The following is an 18,609-nucleotide window of genomic DNA, read 5'->3' on the forward strand; positions in this document are numbered from 1 at the left end:
GATTACACTGCATGAGCATTTATAAAGTTTCATTGGACATTTTCATATGTAGCTTTTAAGATAGAATAGGGTTGGGCGGTATCTAATTTTTGATACTGTTCAACCTTCCCCATATATTTCCCGCAGTATATGGGATTACCAGCTGATTACACATCATATTGGAGGACTTTGAGAGAGCCGCCAACTTCAAGTTGAGTTCAAATACTGCAGGTAGTCTGAGGTAAATAAAGAATAGTGTAAGGACGTGGCAGTAACTCTCACCAAACGGAAGGAAATTGACAACAAACTGTCTACATAATAACTGGCAGGAGCGGAAATGGGCATCAAATGCTGAAACGTCGGACTGCCTATTCTCAGTTTTTGGCCAGAAAAACAAACAGATTTTCATTTTCAGTCTTCAAACAGCCACGTAACAGACTTACCAGTTTGCCTGTGGTGCTGAACAGCCTGTAGCACACACACAAGTACTATGAAATGGAAACTGCTATTTTCAAATACCTCATCACCGTATCATCGCCCAACGCTAAGGTAGATGCTGTTATGCTGACATGTTGCAGTAAATGAATAAATAAATAATGAACATAAATCTCTGTGGGTGGTTATGGAAGACCACAGACAGTCAATAATAAGTGGATAAATAAATATGTGCTTGTTTTTCAGAAAGTAGTTTTAAAACTCTCACTCAAATATGTTGTATGCTGCAGTGTTGGCATGTTGTGATGGATTCTCTAATGGATCTACTGAAGACACTGACGATGTCTGACACTTTCTTCTCATCAATTATATTCCAAAATCCAGCCTTCGACCTGGAAGAATATGATTTCAAAATCCTTCAAGTCCCATCCAGAAACCCAAGCACAGCTACTCATCACACCTCTGAACTTTAACTCATGTCTCGATCTGGCCACACAACGGAACCTTGAGAGCATAGAAAAAACTGCAAATACATAAATTATAGTTTGTTGAGAAACAAATAATAACCTATTCTGTGCTTAACAAATGTATTTGTGTGTATTCCATTATCCACATAAGCACATAATAATAAGCACCAACTCACTTTTACTCAGATGCCCTTTCTCAAATTCTTGCACAAGATCGCCTGAACAACTGCTTAAGCATTAAAATATGCTGCAATCTCAGCCAGTCGCAGATTTAGAGTAGGTCATTCTAATTCACTGTTTAATCTTTAATCTTTCATCAGTCACTAGGGAAGTCGTGGACAGTGGCAGTGGACATATAGTTCCTGCAACTTTATGAATAATGATTGCAAGCATGAAACATTGTTGAGTGTAGACTGACCAGTCTCTCTTTATCTTCTTCTATATTGCTGCTACTGCTCCAACATTTAAAAAGACGACTATTTGAGCCGCATTACACGGTAATTGCTACACAACAAATAGAATAAAAAAAACAGATCTGACACTCTAAATTGCTGTCAATGATCAGCGTCAGCATCACAAAGGGGCTTTGAATGGAGCCACACTGGTCAGTCTCGCACACAGTCATACGTTTCCATTATTTTGTCCACTTTCTTTCAGGCACGCTGCAGTTGTTCAAATTGATTATCTGACACCTGGTGTTGGATAACATTCACTTGGAATAGATGGTTTTGAAATTGGCCTCCCCTGATGCTCCAATTCTGTTTGGTGGAGCAGAAAATGAACCGCGTTTGCATTATCTGATACTCACTGAGTATTGGATTTCATCTGCTCTATCTATTACTACAGCACCACACTTGTACTCTTATCAAACTCAAGGTTTAATTACTTTGTTTGGATCTGTGTGGCGTAATATTCAATTATGGGCCATTTTACTGCTTTTTGCTTGTTTGCAGATGTAAATTATATAATTGAATGCATTACAGTAAGTAGTATAAGACCAAGACACTTATATGAAAATGAAGGAAAGATAAAAAGCATAAATTAATGCTTCTCAGAAAGTTCTTGGAGTTCAACACAAGTGCAAAATACCCTAATCATATCGCCTAAGTATGTGCATATACAGGAGTGTGTGTGTGACTGACCGGTCACAGGAGCAGGCCACCAGCACGGAGAGCAGATTGTAGATGATGAAGGTGAAGATGACAGCTGTGATGGTGCCGCGGGGGATGGAATAGCTTGGATTCTTCAATTCGCCTGGTAGACAGACAGGTTTACTGAGTGTTCATATAAAAGTAATCAGGTCTCACACACACACGCAGCCTGAACTCACCCACCTGACATGTTGGAACCAGCCATGATGCCGGTGCAGCCATTAAACATAACAGCAAAAACGGTGGCAAAAGTCATCGTAGTTCCTGTTGTGTAATCCACAGTGTAGTCAGCTGTAAGAGGCCACAGATAAGTCACTTTAGTTGTGCTTTTGTCAGCATCAAAAAGCTCAATTTGGTTTGTTGGCAGACACTCCTCTGTACCTGCTCGCCACCAAACCTCATCATGTTTTACAGCGTTTGAGAAAGGCACACACATCTTTTCTGTTGTTTACAGAGCAGCATCTACTCAATCACAGAGTGCTGGATCTAAAAATAACAAGAGAGGTAGAATTGCACTGCCACTCCACTCGGGCCCTTTTACTCCTTAAAATGGAACAACACACATTCAGAAACCATCATGAGAGTCTGAAATTATGAACGCATGATTTTCTCTTGACATATTTACATGTAAAATCATATTTTGACGTGTCTCTGTGTGTGTTTGTGCTCTATTTTGTCAGATTCTTGGATTATTCAAAGCTTGAATGTATAATAGCTCTCACGTGTGCCTGACTGCGTGCCTGAGTTACAGCAGTTAGCTTAGAAATCATGTGCTTGAACATAAATCCCTGCAAACAGAGTGGAGTGCTTGGTTGGTTTTCCATGGACCTTTAGAATCAGAGAGCATGTGCAACATATAATTAGAGATCAGTGAAGACGTGTGTCCTCTGAACAAAAGAAGTAAACACACCAAAGATCAAATAAGGATCCCCAAACAGGCTAGGTGTGAGCACATCCTGAGAGAACCATTGCTGGCCCAGCCTCATGCACCTTACCCCGCAGGTTCCCGAGCAGCGTGTCCAACTTGAAACCAGTGAAGTTGGCTGTGGTGGGAAACACGGGGCCCGTTCCATTGGCTGACGGGTTGGCAAAAGGGGGAAGGACAATGGTCCGAGGGCGTACGGCAAAGAAGCTGATGAAGATGGTGCCCAGGACAAACATGACGACCACGAAGATGAGGAAGGTAGCCTTGGCATAGATGTGGGCTCCTACCAGGCACACCAGCAGGCACAGCAGGGCAACGGCTGTTGCATAAAGAAGAGACCACCAGTAGCCCGATGGCAGGACCTGGTAGGACGAAACTGCCAGAGTCCCATCTAGAGATGTAAAGGTGTTGAGGCAGAGGGTGAGGAGGGGAGAGATGAGGGGGAATATCTGTTAATGTTTAGAAATGATTGACAGAATGTGTTCAAGACAATCATGTTCCAGCACAGAAGCTACAAACAACTTTTCAGAGGAATAAACAATAATGTCAGCACCTTCAGTGTAACTGTCCCGCAACACCAAACACCCCATTTTTTAAGCCTTATTTACTCAGGGGACACTGCCTGAGCTTTATGCTACGGTGCAGAAACTTCCTACTTTATATTCATTCAGTTCTACTCGTTCACACCTCAGATCTTGTCAGCATTTCTTCAGAAAGGATGAGCAGTCAGATATAATGATGGATTGAAGAAACATAATGCTCTCTAAATGACCTACAATAAGTAATTCAGAGAGCTAATGACATGAGTTATAATCAGACTGATGTTTTAGGTTGGTGGAGGGATCAATCCAAGCTGTGTTAATTGTCAATGTTGTGTCTCTGTTATAATGTGTGTTATATGTGGTAAGTTAAACAGATACAAAATTGTGTTTGTAAACTAAAACAATGAGGAATGCTGACACTTTTCCAGAATTGAACTAACCTTCTGGCACTCCAAAAGTGGCCACAATGGCTTCAACCAGGCCCAGCACATACAGAGCGCTGCCGCACACATTGGCCAGGAAGAACATGATGCCAATACTGCCACCAAATTCTGGTCCCAGCGCTCGGCTTATCATGTCTGAGTGAAGTTAAGGCAAAGTGCACTTGTTCATTGGATACAATGTGAAAGAGGTGTGTGTGTTTTTGTATTTCTGTTCTTGTAAAATCCAGTCAGTATTGAAGAGCATGAGGGCAATGGCTGTCTCCTTTACAAGGGATCCGATTCTAGTTAAGATTAGAAATCGGTTTGGGTAAAAGAGAGGTGGTGTACATCCCAAGAGTGTAGCTCATGGTGTTTGGGTGAGAAAAAAAGTCTAAGGAATATTTTGATATGTTGGGGAATACATCTACAGCCAGAGACAGTCAGCTGAGTTTAGCACAAAAACTGGAAACAGGGGCATCATTTAATTTTTCATCCACTTATTTATTGCCAAGAGACAGTTGGTGATGGAGTCTATAGCTGCAGCATCATTTGGTTCAGCACAGATGTACGGTTGTGTGTCATCTGCGTAACTATGGAAACATATTGTGCTCTCTAATGACATCACCCAGTGGCAGCATGTATAATGAGAACAGTAATGGGCCGAGGCAGCTGCCTTGTGCAACCCCAAAATATATGATGTTTCTCAGATGCATGATCTCCAAGACTAGATCTAAGAGAAGAGCTTAGACCTTTAGTTTGAGGTTGCTGGTTACTGTAGTTAGATCAGTTTCAGTGCTGTGGTGTGTTCTAAAGCCTGACTGAAATTCCTCCAGAATGTTATTTTCTGAGAGAATTTAATTTGCACTGAAACTATATTTTCCAGTATCTTACTGATGAATGGAAGGTTGGATATCAGTGTATAGTTAGTGAGTGCATTACCATCTAGGCTGAGTTTCTTTAATAATGGTTTTATAGGAGCTGTTTTAAACACAACGGGGAAGATGCCTGTTTGCAGAGATGTATTTCTAATCTGTCAAACACCTGCTTTAAAATGCTGTAGGAACAGGGTCAGCACATGAGGTGGATGAGTTGGACTCAGTGACAGTCTTGCAGATGAATTTTCTCATGGTTACATCTTTTTCACAGGGTTTATTGAGCTCATTATTTTACTATTTTATATTATTTCACTATTTTATCCATACCGATTGAGTATTCTTATTCCATTTATGTATTTCTGATTATGAGTGACTGATGTGTACTTATGTGTTGCTCCCAGTGCTGCACAGCAATTGCCCCATTGGGGACAAATAAAGGTTTGATTGCTTGATCTGTGTTCACCTCAGCATTAATTCTGTCTCTGATTGAGCTCATTTTGATATTGAAGAACGATGCAATACCCTCACAATTTGATGCAGAGAGCTGTGGACTGGTGGGGACAGTGCTGAGCAGCTGGTCAATAGTGGAGAATAATATCCCAGAGTTCCCAGCATTCTCTATCATAATCTTAGAGAAGTAATCCTTTCTTGCCAGATGTATGTTTGTTATAGACAGTCATGGCTTTGTCACAGACAGTCATGGCTTTGTCACAGACAGTCATGGCTTTGTTATAGACAGTCATGGCTTCCTTTTCCTCCATTTTCTAGCAGCTACTCAACAGATTCTCTTCCCCTCATTAACACTGCTATTGTTTAACTATGGGGAGATTCTGTTGACTTCTTTTTAACCTTTAGAGGAGCAAAAGCATTTAAAGCAGATGACATGGTAGTATTGAAGTGTTCGACCCTGTCATTTAAAGAGCAGTTACAGCAGTGTGACTCAAATGATCCCATAATATTACTGAACTTTATTCAGCCTTGCCATCGAGGGATTTCTTTTGAACCAAAAAGTCCCTTTTAGTCTTTGTTAAGGCAGGCTGGCATGAAAAAATGCACAAAGATGGTCAGAGATAGGTCATTCTAATACTTCAGCATTGTCAATGATAAACCCAGCTGTTATTGCTGAGGGTAAAGGGTATGATCAAGGAAAGTTCAAACACACTCAAAACAGTCCAACCAAGAACTATAATAGTGTGTGTAGATAGAAGAACATAGATTACTTTCATCCAACTCTATTTCTGAGCCAATGCCACAATTAAAACATGACAGATGGGCAAATGATAATTGTTGGGAGACAGCACTACTGACTGCAGATAATGGAGAGGATGTTTAATGTATTACTTCTATATAAATCATCTACAGGAGGTCACGTCTGCCACAACTGAATGCCAAGAGGACAAAGCTGTTTACTGTGCACGTGTACTGTACATGTTAATGCATGTGTTTCAACTTCAAATGATGAAGATCGCCTGTTCTCAGATCACTTACAACTTCCTGGAAAACAAAGCACACTGGCCTCTGTCTAAAGCAGCAAACAGTGTGCTATGGTGCCGTTAATAGACATATAACCCTCCATTCAGTGTCACAGACAAAGCTGCAGATATTCACTAACACAATGCTAAAATGAGGACAGCTTGTATATATTTAGTATAGCAAAGGGGTACGACAAGTGCGTGTTCTTGATATTTTGGTCACTGACAATGTTACTGATACTACGCTGACTGTCACATGCAAATGTCACGATGGTGCATGTGTGAAAAGGATACAATAGGCTCCCCCGGCATCCAGGGCTCCATTGGTGGAGATGGCACAGACTGACAGCACAGTCATGGAGATAATGAAGTAGGCCACCAGAAACATGGCAATAGCTTGGTACAGTCCGGACTGTCCCACCACGAAGCCTAGTTAGAGAAAACAGACACACAATGAGACCAAACAGCGAGCACCTGGTCAGCTGCTCGAAAGCAGAACTTTGGCCCTGGCAGTATCGTCAGTGTGGTCGCAGAGGGAAGTTAAATGATGCCAGGAAGAGCCCACACCCACAGGGGATGTGAGCACTCAGTGTGGCATGAGGACCATAAAAGAGGAAGAACTGCGCTTTATGATTAATTCATTTCTGAAAATGTTGTAAAGAAAGCAAAATGAAAGTGACCATTGCACAAAATGACTCTTCACAACAGTCCATGTTGTCTCAAAGTGAAACTGGGATCACATGTTGAAAGTGATTCCCAGTTTCCCTTCCGTGCCTTCACAACACTGGAGCCTGTGGTTCTAATTATGTGCCGCAGAAAAAATAGTTTAACAAAGACGACAAAAAGGAATCAGGGTTTGTGAAAGCAGCCTGGAAGTGTCAGGCATGAAGTTTTCAGACTTGGTCTTAACTCCTAATTATTTAACAGAGCTCCGACATCAGTTGGGAGAGACCAGCAGAGGCAGCTTGGATGTTTTGGAAATGTCTGATGTTAGGTTGATAAGATACAAAGTCTGTCTGACTCTGCCTGAACAACATGAAAAGGTTCATGACATCATTCCACTTTGCATCATTTTAGAGGCTGTAGTTTGTGGTGCTGCTTAAAGTTGAAGGCTCAGCAGTTCGCCCGGTTACAAGTTTATTTTAATCAGGATAATTTGTCTGAAATCATTCACTCATTCACTTAAAACATTCAGTGGTTTACTGAGTGCAGACTTTGTTACGTTCAGCTCTTTTATACAGAGTTTGCATACACGTTATGTGGCAAAACTAGTCCAGATGCCAGTTGATTAAAATAACTAAAATCTCTCATCTTCATAAACAAAGTCATGCACATCCAATCAAAGTGCGGGAGCAGATATGAGTGGCATTTTAGACCATGTTGGACACATTTTCCACATCATCCCTCCTTTCTACTACTGTGACGTTTGTATATATTTATATGCAATCAGGGACTGTGACGAACAGCATAATGCTGCTGCTTTCAGGGCTGTTTTTATCTGGATGTCACGTGATCGCAAAGCATCAGAAGCAAAATCTCCTGGAAAATGTTCAAATACATATGAAGATTTTTTAGCTCGATGGTAGTTTTAAGCAAATTCGGACACGATGCTTTGATTTTAAACACCATGAAAACAGAACTTGACTTACTGGGATATGTGAGGCCATGTTTGATTTTAAAACCATAGCCAGCAACATCTCCTCATCCACATGTATGGAGAGGCTTTCACAGCTGGTAAATGTTCAGTAGTTTCATATCCACCATGAAACCACGGTTAGTTCCTGTGCAGACCAACATGCTACAGTGTAAGAATAGTAGTGTGAAGTGCTCAACAGACAGCTACTATGTGTGTTCATGTGAGTATGTGCATGTGCATGTGTGTCTGTGTGTGTGTGTGTGTGAGTATACACTATGTGTGTTCACTGCACAGCAGCTGACATCTCATGAGACCGTGGGGGTAGGGGAGGGGGCAAAATGAGAGAGAGTTAGAAAACAACTTGGAAATGGAAGAGGGAGGAAAAACACTCATTAAGGCAGAGCAGAGACATGAGGGACGATCTGCAGTCTGCGGCCTCTTTTACACACTGTGACAGTAGAAAAGTTCAACTTTTGCATGACATTGATTATCAGTTTCATACTTGCACTTTTTCACATGAAATCAGCACTTTGACATGGTTTCAGTTCAATTTACTTATTTCAGCTGTTTTAGCCCAAAACTTACGCAGTACTCGAAATAAAAAACAGAAATGCTTCCTTTAAATGAAGTGGGCCTCATGTTACCAAAACAACAGATAGAAACCAGGAAGCTACACTTTCATACTGATGATGATGCTTTGAGGAATGGTACAACTAACCTGCCAGAAGCTCATGCCTCCATGCCAGAGAGGAACCAGTTGGACTGGTAAAATTGTTACATGAACCTCAAGAAAAAGGTCCAGCAATTTCAAAAAGGGGACATTTTTACTGCAAACAAATTTTGGTTACATTTGGAACAAATTTCTCGTGAAGAGATTTCAAAAGAAATTCGGTTATGCATAACGTTCAAAACTAAAAAAAAAAAGGGGGGGGAGGTCAAACATTTTATTCTTACCCAAGAAATGTACATAAGGAAGGAGACGCTCTCCGGCTGAATGGGGGAATTCATCCTCCTTTCAGGATACAGGTGAGATTTGGAGCTGAATTTATGAACATAATATGAATCCATACACTCACTTTGCATATAACTGTCGATTTAAGCTCAAACAAATCAAATGGAATCAAAGTTACCAAGACTAGTTAACACACAGGTACCACAGGGTTGACAGAGAGCCAAAACTGATACATAACCGTGGTTTTGAGAGTAGGTGTGTACCAAACCTAAGATGACTACCTGTAAGCATAAATCTCCTTCATAACCAGTAGGAAATGATTGAGAGAAATTGAAAGGAGTAAAAGCTTTTAATGGATTCTTCATATCAGTTCATCAAGCACACATTTACTTTCAATAAAATCAACTTATTGAATGGGTTCACTATGTTCACAAGACCCCTACATTGTAATTCAGACAGAGGATTGAGTGCATTAAAGTTGGTATTACTCAATCGTATTTGACTGGCTTGCATACCGGATTCACCAGGGGCTCCTAAAAAGCTCAAAGTAATGTTATATACTATGTGCCTTTAGTGACAAGCGGGGGAACCTTAAAATGTAAGAATTTTGAATGGGGTTTGGTTTATCTTTGTGTTGGCGTACCTCCGTTATTCACATCATCAGCACTCACCTATTCTGAGAAAAACTACCACGCTGAACATTGACAGCAAGGTAGGGATCACCACCCCGAAGAAGATGGACAGTTTCTTTGGTTGCCGTTGATGGGCAGACCTCTGCCTCGGGCTGCCCGGGTGCTGCTCCAGGGCCTGCCCGGTCGGAGGTGGCTGCAGCTCGGATTCATTGACGCTGGTGGAGAGGCGGTAGTGGAGAAGAGGAGTCCGCTCTGTCATAGTGAAACCTGCCTGGGCGCAAGCTTCACAACTTCATAGAGTGCTGTGAATAATGGCAGAGAGAGCTGTCACTGCAGCTGACTGCTCCGCCGCCCGTCTCCCAGATGTTAATGAACGTTTCCAATGTTTTTCTGGGAAGTCAGTGACGCGTCCTGATTGACGACAGCTAGGGAACTAGTAGCTACATAGCAGAGTAGAAAATAAGTACTTTCGCTATCAACAAAAATAGTTTAAATCAGCGTAGTAAACCTGCACATCCAAATGAGCAGTCCTTACACGTAGTGGAGAAAACAGTTAAAAATCCACACAAGCGAAAACACTGTAGCTCAGGATAATTTCTTAGTAAAACGACTGAATAGAATATCATGTGATGTACGAACGTGAAACCCCCTGAATGACAGGAACAACTTCCGGCCATTGCTTTCAGTATAAAAGCTTAAAAAAATTGCAAGGCAAAACGGAAATCAGTTGTAGTAAAAGCAAACAGAAAAAAGTTAAAAAAAAAAAAAAAAAAGAAAAAGTTGTTCGTGTCATAATGTGTGTGTGTGTGTGTGTGTGTGTGTGTGTGTGTGTGTGTGTGTGTGTGTGTGTGTGTGTGTGTGTGTGTGTGTGTGCGTGTGTGTGTGTGTGTGTGTGTGTGTGTGTGTCTGTGTCTGTGTCTGTGTCTGTGTGAGTGAGTATATACATATAAATAGATCTTCTACTACAACAGATCAATCTGAAAATCTCTAGAAAAGACTTAGACTTACACTTATTTTATTGATCCCAAATTGGGCAATTATTCTGTTGCAGCATCAGTTTAAACATGCAGACAAACCCAAAATGTATACAACAAAGAAGAATAAGGATGAGAGCAATTCTTAAAATAAGTATATAAACATAGAATAATAGCAATCGTTAAAAAATATAACACAGTATATAAACAAGATGACAGACCATGGACGAGACAGGAAAATCAGTGGTAGCATACAAACATCTACCAAACTACTCAGAAAGTATTAACAACCACTGCTTGCTGTCAAATCAGTCAGAATAATTCAACAAGACAAACAAGAGAAATACCAGATTTATTTGTATATTTGTTTTAAACGTTAATCCCGCAATTTCCGGTTTTCTCCTGCCTGTCTGTATCTAACTTGACCAAGCTTTCTAATGCCTGAATCTTCCAGCCGCCGTATTTCCAGCCTGTTGCTTTTGGTCATGTGATCAGGTTGGCTGGACCAATCAGACCACTGGACTCTTTCGGTCACCTGCCAGTGGGAGCCACATCACGTCAGAGACAGAAAACCGGTTAATATATTGAACTTGGTGTCCATATTACTTCACCTTGAAAACAGAAAAAATGTAGTAACTTTTGATAGATCAAAGAGGAAAACATATTTAATTTTAATTGTAGGTTATCTATTATAGATTCTTGCATTATTTTTGTGTTCTCAAGCTTCCACTGCAAATTAAATAATAACTATTTCTTTTTGTCAACAACGCTATCTTGCATGGATCAATATGGCTATGAAAATTCTAGTTTAAACCAAATGTGCTCCTCCTCTTCTTTTACTTCTGTCATTTTACATAATGATGAAACACTTTTCACCAGTTTTCTTTTGAAACATATGACTGGTTTATAACTGAAAGTGATCAATACAATACAGAGTAGTGCAAGAGTGTCATGACCCAGTCCCTTCCCACGCAGCCTAAAGTCCTCCCCAGCAAATAAATAATATATGAACACAGTCTGACTAGCAGAGCCTGAAGGTCTTTTTGACACTATAGTGATTTAGCAAAAATGACATACTGAAAAATACTGCAACATTAATACATATATTTTATATAGTATATACATATTGCTGCATATATTAAAAACAAACGTGTATACATCTATAACATCTATAAAAATAATGCAACAATAATGCAATAAGACAACTCTCTGTGTATACAGACGTACATACATACATATATACATTCACACATCTTTTGATTTTCATCAGATACATCCAAAGATCTCCAATAAAACATGACCAACTTAAAAATGTATTCACTGATTTTGTTGTAGTGCACAACAGTCCACAGTTCATATCATCAACAACTGGGACTCTGCTGAGTGCTTTAGAAAGGGCCACTCACTATGTGTATCTTTAACTGTATCAGTTATTTTTTTGAAGGTCTTGTTTGCATTTAGATCTTTTTATTCCTTTGTAGATTAACTATAAAAAAATATTTAAAAAGTTGTCCCGCAGGCCAGGACAGGCTTAATGAGATGAGATGCCCTTTTTCCTTGTTTCCATGCGGGCAGATCACAGCAGAACCCAACATGGAGCACCACTCATCCAGCACCCACAGAGGGCGCTACAGTTACAGTTTTGATTGCACTTGGCAAAGAGAAGCATGACCAACAAAGTGCACTGCCTCACCAGGCTCACATAAACAGTAGTGTTAGGAGTGTGATTGCAAAATGATGGTCATTGCACAATTGCACTTACTTACATGGAAACAAATGAACCAGGGTCTCACATAAGGCCAGATCAGTTCCACTTCAAAGACCCTCCAGCCCTACTTGTGAAACTTTCCTGGCAAACAGTTGGTTGCTCACTATTTCTTAAAAAAGACCACTGCTAACTTCCACACAACATGATTATATCCATGTGATTATACTGTCTACTCTGAATCCAAAACCGCCACACACACACACACACACCGCATGAGAACAAACTCCTCCCCTTAAATTCCAGCAAAATTAAGCGGTTCAGGTTAGCTGTTGTGTATCTTTTCACTCACGCTAGCAATATGGTTCTGGGGATAGCACTGTTGGTCTGTCAGTCAATCACTAAGTGGTCAGGTCACCACACAACTGGACGGATCACAATCACATTTTGTACAGACACATACTGACTTTGGTGATACCTTCACTTTTTTTCTAATGCCATCATGAGGTTAAGTTTTGTCAAATACTTTGGTTTATGAGCAAAACCTGCAAAATTAGTAGACAAAATTCTTTAGCTCTAATCCAGTCATGCTTGAGAAGAAGCAATATTAACTTAGAAGATGGAGAAGCTGCTTAAGAAGACAGACAACTTTACAGACAGCTTTACGCCACCACACCGTTCTATCCACAAACTCAATTCCACGCCTTTCTTCTTGGGTCTTCGTCAACATGACGCACACTCTCAGTCCACAATGTGCCGGTCCTTTCTTGATATCCTCTTACATCTTCGATCAGTTCTCAGCTGACACAGCTCAGCAGCACAAATAAGCTTTCTATTTGTTAAATTAGCCATAAGGTCTTGGGTCAGTATTGTCAGTTAGTTCTTGGGTTGGTATTGGTTGTCCTGTGTTCTACTTTGCAGTTACTGTCTTGGAGGTCAAGAGCAAGGTGCTCCAGTTTTCCCCTGAGTAGGTGTTGCAGCTGTTCCAGCACTTTGCTCAGGCTGGTTTGGCTGGAACAGTTCTGCACTGCAGACTGAGGCGGTGTCACCGTGCCATTCTGTAAGGACCCCAAAGAAAAATCAAGTTATTATACAACAGAGAGTTTTAACAGGGTTTGACAAACGTGTTTTTCAGAACCGGCACAGATATTGAATTAAAGCATGTCTATGTTGTTAAGCTGTTTTTTACTTTGTAACATTTGTGGTCATTATAGGGCATGAATTGTGTTGTACTGCAATTGTAGTAACAGTAGTAAGAACAGAGCAGGTGAAGAACTTTCAGTTTTGTTGATGGTTTCTTTTACTAAATGTAATATGTGAATTTGTCAGTGTTCGGTAAAAATGTCACATTGTTTATGCAAAAGTTTATCTTATAATTTTTTATGAATGAATATAGTTTTTTGGTGGATCTTTTGTTATCTTTTATTCTCTATGTTTATCTATATGCTTAAAACAATGCACAATATACAACAACAATTTATGTTATGCAGCCACACAGGGTTTTGAAGAATTCACGTTCATGTGTATCACCTGTATCTGAAGCTTGTTGACAATAACCAGATAGTTTGTGATTCGATGCCCCAGCCTCTCCAATAATGGGGTCTGACATTGCTGTGTGGTCTGATTCTGCACTCCATCTTGAAACATCTGGAAGGCCCCAACCACCTCTGCATGCTTCTGCTGAAGCTGGACAAACACGCACACACAGACTGTCACAATGTTGCCATGAAATGAAACTGATTGGCTTGAGAGAGAGAGAGAGAGAGAGAGAGAGAGAGAGAGAAAGAGAAAGAGAGAGAGATGTACAATAAACTATTTTACTACTCATATAAATTATTAGCATTGACCCAGATTTAAACTGCCGATGTGGCAGTTTAAATCTGGTAATGGTTAAAACTGCCGATGTGGCAGTTTAAATCTGGGTCAGTTATTTCATTAACAAGGCGAAGAGTTAAAAAGTCAGCAGGATACATCATCTGGGGACCATGAAAGTCTGTACCAGAGTTTGTACCAATGTGTGTGGATGTTGAGCTATAGCATAGCGTAAGCGAAAACTTTGACCTGCAGGTGGCACTAGAGGGAATGTCACAGTATCACCAAAGTCAGAGCATATCCTCCAGGGATGTTGAATATCTGTTGTACATTAGAAGGCAGTTCATCAAATAGTTGTGGAGGTTTTTCTTTGTGAACCACAAATATTAACCTCATGGTGGTGATAGAGATGGAGTTGGAGGATCGCCATAGTTTTCAGGATTCATCGCCCGCGGACCATAAATGTTTGTACAAAATTTCACAGCAATCTCAGAGTTGTCAAGCTATTTCAGTCTGGACCAAAGCGGTGGAGCAGTCGACCAGCTGACCCACATTTGCATCTCAAGAGTTGCTTGCATGCCTAAAAACGTGAACCATATTGCACAGTGTGAAATTGTTTAAAGCTTGAGTGACTATGTTGTGATATCAATCAAAGAGAAAATAGGGATTTAGTTTGATTGATTTCATTGATGTAAAAATGTCTAAATTTACCAAACCTCATCCATTTCAAATGCACTGATTTGACAGTCTACTGAAGGCTTATTCTGACCCTGGTGATGTTGTTGGTAACAGCCTCCTCCACATCACCATCTGCCTGTTTAGGTTCTGCTCTAGAAATATCACTCTTGGATGTTGTCCATTTCTACTGAATTGCATTCTGCTTGTACTATCACGCTTCCCCCATCAATTTGAACTGGCATTTGCACCGGAACATGCACACGATGACAGCCAGTAGATAAAAGGAAGATATATTTGTTACACAATGATCCGTCATATTTCCTATTTTATTGCTTATTTCCACTTGCATCACGCACAGAGGGTGTAATGGTTAGGTGCAAGATGAATGTTATGTGAAATTGATATGAAGTATGAACATGACCGCGTGATATACAATCCAGGTATGTACCCCTTGGCACAAGGATGCTTGTCTTCCAACTTCACCTGTTGGAACATGTTTAGTCTTTCCATTTTACTAACAACTGACAAAGCATTTCAGCTTCTACCTATCACATCAACAGTGGATTGCTATGGCAACATTTGCTGGTCGATCAGTTGGTCCAGACTGAAATGTCTCAAAAACTATTGGATGGATTTGCTATGAAATTTTTTACAGACATGCATGGTTCCTGGAGGACGAATCACAATGAATTTTGTGATACACAATGAGGTATTTAAGTAAAATGAAAATGTAAACTATTGGATAGATTGTCATGAAGTTTGCTTCAGATATTCTTGCTCCCCTCAGGATGAATTGTAATAACTTCTGTGATCCCCTGTCTGTTCATCTAGTGCCATCAAAATTATTCATCATCATTATTTTGGTTTATGAACCAAAACTAATGACATTCATGCAAAACATAAATGGTAAACATTGTAAATCCTGCAAAACATCAGCATTTTAGCATTTTCACTGTGAGCATGTTAGCATGCTGGCTTTAGCATTTAGTTGCCTCAGCACAGTTGCTCGACGCTGTAAACATGGCTCATTTCTACTTCGTTTTGCATTGCAAACTAAAGAAAACTTAGGTAAGTGTGAAGTGTGGTTTGTCCATCACCTCCGTTTGCCCAAATCCTCATCAGTACCCCAACAATAGTGTCTCATAATTTGTGGCATCAAATGAAATTCACTGTCTCTCTTAAGTTTGTGCAGTTGTGATGATTTTAAAAATCACAAAATAGACACTAAAGTCCAAATAATATGGCAATGGCTAAATGCTAATATGGCCTGCTAAACTGCATCAGCATGATTTAAACTGAATTCAATAAATTCTGTTAAATTTCATTCCAAAGAGTTCCTGCCATGTCTTCAAACCTACCTGTCACAACAACACACTTGTTGGACAGGAGCAGTTGCAAAGTTTGCATAAGTCAGCAACCAAAGCAGGCAGATGTTGCATAACTTCCCTGGAAATATTTGTAGCCATTAACAATATCATATTTTCTTCTTGTTGCATGATGATTCTTGCACAGCGTACAAACCTGCACACTTATATCAGTGCCTTAAGAATTATTTAAAAACTGCCCCTTCAGATGCAGACATACATAAATTATCATCCATGATTTAATTTTTTTTAGTTAGTTCAGATGTTAATTTATATGTATGAGAAAATATACTTTTGTAACAAATAGCTCGTTGCTTGAGCTTTGATAGCTAAGTTATCAAAGTGCATTTTCAAAGATGAGAGGTGATATCTTTTGCTAAAACTATATGCTTTCATATGTAATATGTGAACCTGAGTAGCATATTAATTCACTGAAAAAGCACAGATGCTGTATTTGTGAATAGAGCGTGGACAAAGAAAGATAAGAAGAGGCACAAAACAATGCATGTGTCAGTTTTTGCAATTGGCTGCCAAATTTCTGAATGACAGAGATGCTGGAGGTGTGTGTGTACGTGCCTTGGTCAGGTATTACTCACAGTTTTATTTGCCCATTCTGCTTCGTTTATCCAAACACACGGTAGCTGAATAGGAGAGGACAGCGTATCTGAGCCCACGCAGCCCACCTGAGTACATGAACAAAGTTTTGTGACACACATGGATGTGGAGAAAATCACACAGAAATCAACAAAGAAATTCAATCCCTGTCACTGCAGACTGCATTTTTCTTCATAATTTTTCTGTTTAAAACATTATTTGGAAAGCTCTTGTGATATAGAATTCCTCACCATGTCTTTCTTCAGCATTTCAATCCATGACTCCATAAATTTCCTGGCTTGACTGTTGCACCAAAAGTTAATGTTTCTGGCCTGGACTTCAGGTAGATGGGAGGAAATCACTCCTATCAGCAGCAGCAGGAGTCCTAGAGGAACACACGGTGGAAATGACTGACGAGCTCCCATCTAGATCCTTTTTTTCTGCAGCAGCAGCCACAAAAATCCCCCTCCACTTAGTCACTCAGTCCAAATTCTGCTCATTGAAGCTTGCAGACTATATCACACCTTTTATCTGTTTCCGTCTGTCCTTGCCAAAAAATAACAACAAGAGATTTGCCCCTACAAGTGCTTCCTATTCCAAAATAATCTCTAATTTTTGCAGGTATTTGTGTGTGGGTGTGTTGGCGATGGATGAATGAAGTGTTATAAAAGATTAGCCATCTACACTTTGACTTTTCTGGAGAAGATGAGGTCACAGTATGAGTCACTGTGAATAAAAAGGAATCTCCTCAAGGACTGAGGCTTCACATCACATACTACGCTATCATGTCCTAACAGCAACATGATCAGCAGTATGTTTGACATCCAAGTGACACACTTGCACCACTTTAATTATGTATAAAGCACAGTAACACCAGATCTTGCCCTTTGTTAATAACAGCTGAAATACAGGATATGAGTCCAAGCAGTCAACTTACTGCTATAAGCCATAACCCGTTCCTGGGTGCATGGTGTCCCTCAGCTGTGGTCTGTCAACTTACATCCTTCTTACATTCCACTTCATCAGAACGAGCTCAGAACATAGATACTCCAGTGTCCAGAAGAAATGCCATTTAGCGTGCGTAAGGCTCAGGCAAAGTCTTGAGCCACAGGTTCCAGGTCTGGTGAGAACGCCATTCAGCTGCTTTCTCTTTTAATAGTTTGACAACAGTTTAATAATCTGCTGTGTCAAGAGTGACGTGTGCTCGCATGAAACCATGACTGAACCATGACTTTTAGAGCCAGTAGGCTTTATATTTGATTTAGGCCAAAGTTAATGTTTGACTCATGATCCTCAACACAAACAAGACAAGAGAGGCACCACAAAGGCAGATACAGAACTAACCCAGTTATAACATGATGATACAGAAAAGGAGGACTCACTTTGCTTGAGTTAGTGTAATTTATATCTGATGGTTCGTCTGCTACATGTCTGTACCTGCTGGTTCATATCATGGTGGACTTATGATGGACTGTGCAATAAGACCAGTATGACACTACTACTACCACGACTCCTGCTATTACAAATAAAAGTAATGATTATTGAAGGAGGGGTCTCGCCATTTTCCAGTCACCTGATCGACTGAGAAAGATGTTAGTTAAGCCAAGGCAATTCCATTTAAGCAACCCAAAGTCGCACATTTGTTTCAGCAGTCTTTACAGACTGTAGTCTACAATGTTAAAACACCTGTTAGAGTCATGATTGGATCTGGAAAAACTCCACACACACACACACACACACACACATACACACACACACACACACACACACACACACACACACACACACACACACACACACACACACACACACACACACACACACACCAAAACAAACAGGAGAAACAGGGACAGAATAGAGGACAGAGGTTGCAGAGTAGATATAAGTGGCAGTAGGAAAAATTGACGCCTTATCTTAACTAGTGATAAAGGGTTACTTAATTGTACAGATCCAGCTGACAGGAGCAACTTTAGCATCAATTAGTAGTCATGTTT

General features: G+C 40.2%; 1 protein-coding gene across 1 annotated transcript in view; it reads right to left on the reverse strand.

Moving 5' to 3' along the window:
• The window catches only part of LOC139336913 (solute carrier family 12 member 9), a 63,397-nt gene extending 53,364 nt beyond the window's left edge, over positions 1 to 10,033 (reverse strand). Inside the window, exons 1-6 of the mRNA XM_070971223.1 lie at positions 9,528 to 10,033; positions 6,563 to 6,697; positions 3,940 to 4,077; positions 3,028 to 3,348; positions 2,216 to 2,323; positions 2,024 to 2,135 (exon numbers count right to left, since the gene is read on the reverse strand). Coding sequence (XP_070827324.1) covers positions 2,024 to 2,135; positions 2,216 to 2,323; positions 3,028 to 3,348; positions 3,940 to 4,077; positions 6,563 to 6,697; positions 9,528 to 9,747 — 1,034 coding nt within the window. The 5' untranslated portion in view covers positions 9,748 to 10,033. The remainder of the gene's footprint in view (positions 1 to 2,023; positions 2,136 to 2,215; positions 2,324 to 3,027; positions 3,349 to 3,939; positions 4,078 to 6,562; positions 6,698 to 9,527) is intronic.
• Positions 10,034 to 18,609: the final 8,576 nt, after the last annotated feature.

This window comes from Chaetodon trifascialis, chromosome 9, assembly GCF_039877785.1.
Source record: "Chaetodon trifascialis isolate fChaTrf1 chromosome 9, fChaTrf1.hap1, whole genome shotgun sequence".
Classification (NCBI taxonomy): domain Eukaryota; kingdom Metazoa; phylum Chordata; class Actinopteri; order Chaetodontiformes; family Chaetodontidae; genus Chaetodon; species Chaetodon trifascialis.